At 54.7% G+C, this 6,000-nt stretch overlaps 1 protein-coding gene across 2 annotated transcripts in view; it reads right to left on the reverse strand.

The window, feature by feature from the left end:
- Positions 1-6,000, reverse strand: part of Olfm1 (olfactomedin 1) — a 36,711-nt gene that overhangs the window by 17,923 nt on the left and 12,788 nt on the right. The window contains exons 1-2 of one of the 2 annotated variants that reach the window (XM_055600696.1): positions 5,732-5,994; positions 3,605-3,754 (exon numbers count right to left, since the gene is read on the reverse strand). In XM_055600696.1, the coding sequence (XP_055456671.1) occupies positions 3,605-3,754; positions 5,732-5,881 (300 nt within the window). In that variant the 5' untranslated portion in view covers positions 5,882-5,994. Of the gene's footprint in view, positions 1-3,604; positions 3,755-5,731; positions 5,995-6,000 lie in introns of those variants that run through there. The other variant, XM_055600697.1, reaches the window with a different exon arrangement.

A 6,000-nucleotide genomic window follows, 5' to 3' on the forward strand; every position in this document is an offset into this window, starting at 1 on the left:
CGGGGGGGGGGGGGGGGGGGGGGGGGGGGGGGGGGGGGGGGGGGGGGGGGGGGAGGCAAGGCGCGGAGGATGCCGCAGTGGGTTGGGTCATTTTCTCAGAATCTAATCCAATTACTAGCAAGGAAGGTGCACCCTGAATGGCAGGTCTTCTTGCTGATTTTTCTCTTTCTGAATTTGAAAAAGACTCCCTTCTAGGAACAGAGTCCTTGGGATAGAGGCTTGGCTGTGCTGCTCAGTGGTCAGAACAGTGAGGGCAGGTTCCCACCTCCCACTACAAAACCTTCAGAGCAGTAAGTGGAGTGAAATAAGAAGTGGGACAAGAAGCCTTCTCACTGGCCAATCGAAAATATCACCCATTTCAGCACTTAAAGCCATAGGGGACTTCAGGACTTGAAAGCAGAATACACATTCGCCTTCACATTTTACAGAACAGCCTTGCAGGGGCCTGACTGTGAATCACTCCCTTCTCTTCGATGCTCTAAGGGGAAGATCTGCTCTTGCTGAACAGCCTCTCTGGCTGCTCCATCCTCTCTGAATGGCCACAGTGTTTCTTGTGGGAAAAAAAAAAACAACAAAAACGTCAAGTTTGCTATGTTTACCCTTCCAGGCCCAGCCCAAATGCTACTGCCTCCAAGGAGTCTTCTGGAATGAACTCAGATGAAGGACCCAAGGACACTGTGAACTACTTGGGAACAAAACCACCTTATTGGAATTGAGGAGGGCAAGGGTGGGGTCCTCATCCACACCTGTACCCAGAAGAAGGGCATTCAGTGCAGGAGACCTGTGCAGCCTGCCAGGATCAGAGGAAGAGCAACACGGCCACCTCTGCTCAAAGCCTCTCTTCCTTGTCTCCTCCTCCTTGGAGACTTGACACCAACAAGAACAGAGCTCAAAAGTCAGCTAGTCAAATAGTGGGCAGGATTTGGTGTGGGAAGGGCTCAGTCCAACACAAGACCACACAGTGTAAGTGAGACTTTTGTCCTTTCTACCAAGGGCCAACGGTTTTAATGAATTTTAAAATGTAAAGATCAGCCTTTACATTAAAACAAACAAAGAAACAAACAAACAAACTTAAAGATGCCAAACAACTTGGTTACTTTAAGATAAACCAAAGTCTGACCCCACTTTCTGGCTAACTACCCACCTAAGTCTTCCATACAGAACATGGGTGACATCCATATTAACCCTCTGGCAATAACTGCTCCCACACACTCCTTCTACTTGCAGGAGAGTCCCCAGAAGCCAGCCAGCATATTCAAGGTCATAAGGTCATGGGATACACTTAGCCACTGTAGCACTAGGTGCCATCAAGTGGGAAAGGGGACACGAACCCCAGCCACACACCTGTCCCCACCTGGGAATGACTAATTGCTAATGTTTACTGCCTGTGTAGGCACTGGCCTGAGCCAGCTAGAGTATTTATCTCACTGATCTTCCTCAAACCCAGCGAGGGGGGAGGGGCAGGGGGCAGGAGGTTGAACGGTTCTGAGTTCTGCATGCCAACACAGCAACGCCAGCTCAGAAGTTAAGAAACTCGACCCATCACACAGCCAGCTCAAGGTCTGGGATGACAAAGCCTTTGCTCTCAGACCTAGATCATGCATTCTTCAGAGGACACAGTCCCCTCCTTCCTCTGCCACCAACCCCTGGAGGAGCATGCTGATACCTAGACCTCAACAGGGACTCAAGCTGGAGAAAATTAGAGCCTTTAGGGTGAGGTCCCACGACCTGATCTGCTGTGCAACCAAGTGGGTCCAACACAAAGCCAGACTGCAGCAGCAGCACAGAACCAGGCCCAGGGTGCAAGAGCCCCAAGGAATCAAGAACCTCTTCTGCTGCTGCCCAAGATAGTAGGTGCTGTCTGTGCCAGTCCTGGCCCTGCCCCACAAGCAGGGAAAAAGCAAAGTAGAGAAAGGAGGTGTGTTGACCAGGCCCAGCCCTAGAGCACAAAGGCGGAGCAGGCTTGTCTCATCAATGCTGGCAGGCACAGTAAATGAAGGGCCTCTCTTCCAGCCAGTGCTCAGGCCCTCCCAAAATAGAGTCTGCGCGGCGTGAAATGGGGCTTTAAATTTTTAAGCAGCAAAACTGTGGCCTGCATAGGCAGAGAAGGAAGCTGCGCGGCCTCATTCTCAGGGGCCCCTAGAGCTTTCTGGAACCATTTCCCAGCTTTGTCCTTCTCCCAGAGCCCCTTGGCTTGGGCCTCAGGGCCCCCTAGCCCCACCCCTTTGCTACAGTTCTGAATAATTAAAGGCTCAATTAGGCTCCTGTCTAGTTTGGTGTAAATAAATGTCCATGGGGTCTGTTAAATATATTTTACTTGAACTCTTTTCAAATGATTTACTCTGGTGGCTAAAGGTGGCAAAACAGGCCAAGAAACCAATACCCACACTCTACTCCTTTAGGGTGAGCCAGCCCCACAGGCACCATGATGGAAACAAGGTCCCAGGTCCCTTCTAGAGAGGGACTGAGGGTAACTGGGGAGTCACCCCAGACCCCAGGCTGCTCCCTGCCTCAGCAGCTGAGTCCAGGAAAATGGACTGTTCTGCCCATGGCGGTGGAAGTCCTGCAATAGCCCAGCTCCAGCTGGAAGGCCAGGTCCTGGGCAGGGGTTAAGCTGGATTCCAAAGCCATTCTGCAATTGCAAAGGTGATGTCTATACCCAGTGCCTGTCTTCAAGTTACAGAGGACGTCTTACCCCACAGAACTCATATCGGTGAGGATGTGAAAAGTCCAAGGCCAATCAGTAGGGAAAGTCTCAGCTTTCCTTGCGTGTGTGTGTGTGTGTGTGTGTGTGTGTGTGTGTACACATGACATGTGACTCCAGTGTTTCTAGGCGGGAAGGGTTCATGTCCTAGAGGTATCTTTTCTTGGGGGAGGCAGAGTGGAAAAACTCCTTATTTTCCCTTCTCCCCACTATAGCACCCTCGGGACCCATAGCAGTGAGGTCGGCTGCAGAATCTAGGGTCCCTGGGGGCAGCCTTAGGCACTCTCAGTGAGAAACAGAAGCTAAACAGGAAGGTAGCTAGTCTGGTGACTTGGGCTAGCTTCCTTTCCAACCAGCTGTGTGGCCTGCGGACATTAATCTGAGGAGTGACCAGTGGCACCAGCTCTACTCTGGTCTTGTGACAATGAAACGAAACAAGGCCAAAAATGTACACATGGACTACACATGGCTGCCGTGTCAGGGAATAACCACTGGTGGGAATGACTCGCCAGGTGCAACGGCTCACCAGCGGAATGGAGACATACCCACGTGAAGCCTGTGCGCCAGGCATCTGGAGTCCACTGCCTCCCTGGCAGCACTGCTGGGACCTGAACATCGCTCGGAGGAGAAACAGAATTTGCTGAAGGAGAGCCATGCTTCTGCTCTTACAGCAAGCTCCTCCACGGAGCCCCTGGAGCCCAGGAGCAGGTGTATTCATCTCCCCACCAGGGCCACCCTTGCTCTTTTCCATCCTGCTACCCATGCAGTCACCTGCCCACATCATTCATCCACAAATATTTACAGCGGGGCCATGGCAGCAAAGGCCCAGGGTGGGCCCCGCAGGCTGGCCAAGCCTTAGGCTGCCACGCAGCGCTCGAACACACCCCTGCACAGACTCACCTTCTCTAGTAGCTGCCTCAGCTGTTTTGTGCGGGCGTCCCGTGAACACATGGTCTGCTGGGGTGCCACCACAGTGCAGATACACCTGCCCTCACTGTCCTGGGCAGAGCTGTACACCTGCCAGCTCTCCTCGGGGTTGGTGGGCAACACCTGGAGAGGGGCAGGTGGGGAAGGGGATGAGGAGAGAATGAGAGAACGTGAAGATAAGGGCAAGAGAGACCGGTGCCTGGGTGCCGAGGCAGATTAAAGAGACACAATGCCTTAGAATGCAGGTTCAACCCTGGAGGCTCAGAGCTTTGATACCTAACCAAATTAATGCTTGGGGAGGTAGGAGGGGCTGCAGATGTGCTAGGCTGGGTGAGGGGCCATATAAGAAAGCAGGTGGCTAACAGCTTAGGAAATCAGATACCCTCTTTTCCCATGAAGGTTCAGTCACACCTTGATCTGCTGTTCCCTAACACTTGGAGACAAGCAAGGCTGTTAACAGCCCCCAGTCAGCACCTAAGAATTGAGAGCAGTGATGGTCTAGAGCTGTTCTGTCTCCCCAAAAGCTGCCTGGCTAAGACGCTGACTTCCAACTCCATGCAGCTCCCACCAGGAGCCATTTGATGAATGTCAACAAACATGCTGTGTGGGGGTCACCCCTAGTCTTGAGGGTTTGTCCAAAGACCACCAAAGAGCCAGAGCTGTGAATGGTCAGCTTCACCTTGCAGGCTCTCTATACCACTCATTACCCTGACCTTCAGATACACAGCAGGGGCAGTAGACAAAGGCTCCTGCACACTATCCCTCTGCCCTCCTGCCCTCCTGGCCCTGGAGTCTGCCAGGTCTCCAAACCCTTCCGCAAACCCTTCCCTGGCATCCTGCACTTCCCTGCTATTTTTAGATGGGGCTGGGGAGGAGGGAAAAGACGCTATGGTGCTGATCTACTTCATTTCATTCATCCACCCTCAGCAGCTCAGGACTCAGAAGCATGCAAAGTCCTTATCAAGGAAACTCATTGTGATTTTTTGTTTGTTTGTTTTGAGACAGGGTCTCACTATGTAGCTCTGGTTGTCAGGGAACTAACTATGTAGACCAGGCTGGCCTCGAACCCAGAGATCCACCTGCCTCTGCCTCCTGAGTGCTAGGATTAAAGGCATGCGCCACCACTCCAGGCCCTGGGACACTAGGGAAACTCATTTTGAAACAACAGGAGAGGTAGAGGAGTCGGGGGAGGTCACACCACTGAGCCCTTGGAAGCAGAACAGAAGGAAAAAGAGAGACTCGCCCTTCACCTCTCCTTTCCATTTAGAAGGTTAGGCTCCTAGAAAGGAGCCCCTCATTAAAGGGTGGTCTCAGCTTAGCCTGCTCCAAGCACCATGGAAGTCAGCCCTACCCAGACCCTCCACCCCAACCCCCAGCCATCCCTCCCCCTCCCCAGGCTGCTGACGCCAGGGAGATGGGATTTTCATTTCAGAGGCCAGAGAGAGGCGAGTGGGAGTCCACCGACTCGGGCATTGGGTCCCGCCCAGCTCCTCTCAATCTTCTCCGGAGTGGACCCTTAACTTAGATCTTTGAACGGGGATGGGCAGAGAAGGGTCCCTTGGGATTTGGGGGACTCAGGTGAGACTACTACGAGCTCTGATCTTCTGCCTCGGACCCCACTAAGGGCCGGTCCATTCCACCCTTTACAAAGTAGGGCGAGCTGAGTCCTGGCTGGACCTAGCCCACAAAGACGCGTTAGCGGCATCTTCACCCCTTACTTGCTGAGTGACCTTGGCTAAGTCCCCAAGTCCCTAGCTTCAGTTTCCTAAGCGTTGCAAAGAAAGACTTCATAATATTAAGTGAACGGGGACTCTGGACTTTTGAACCTCTCCTACCACCACCAGAGCAGGTGTCCTCAAGCCCCTCCGGGGGACCAGGCGCAGGAAGCATCGCCCAAGACGCCAGAGTGCGGGTGGCGACCGCAACTGGAGGCGCTGCTGGGCTGCAGGGCGGGGGGTGGGCTCGCGACCCCGGCCCCCACATCCCTCCCTCCCCGGGTGACCCCATCCTGTGCCGCACTGGCGGTCCAGCCCGGGGCTCCGACCCAAGAAGCAGCAGGAAGGAGGAGGGGCCGCAAGGACTCAAGGCGGGCGCACTTACGCCGGTGCTGCGGTCCAGAGTCCCGCCGCTGGCGGCCGAGAGCCGGGTGGTGTTGAGGCCCACCAGCGAGGGCAACGTCTGGGACATCCAGTTGGTGATCATGGCCATAGTGCTTAGCACGACCCCGATCTTCAGCAGCGGCACCGACATCGCGCCTCGAGTAGCCTCCTGCGCCCGCGCCGCGCCGGCGCCGGCTCCCGCGCCCCGAGCAGCCTCAGGCGGCGGGCACCACGGCGGGCAGGGGCGCCCGGCCGCGTCCCCGTGCCCCC

Source organism: Psammomys obesus, unplaced genomic scaffold (genome assembly GCF_907164565.1).
Source record: "Psammomys obesus unplaced genomic scaffold, mPsaObe1.curated_primary_1811, whole genome shotgun sequence".
NCBI classification, from domain to species: Eukaryota; Metazoa; Chordata; class Mammalia; order Rodentia; family Muridae; genus Psammomys; species Psammomys obesus.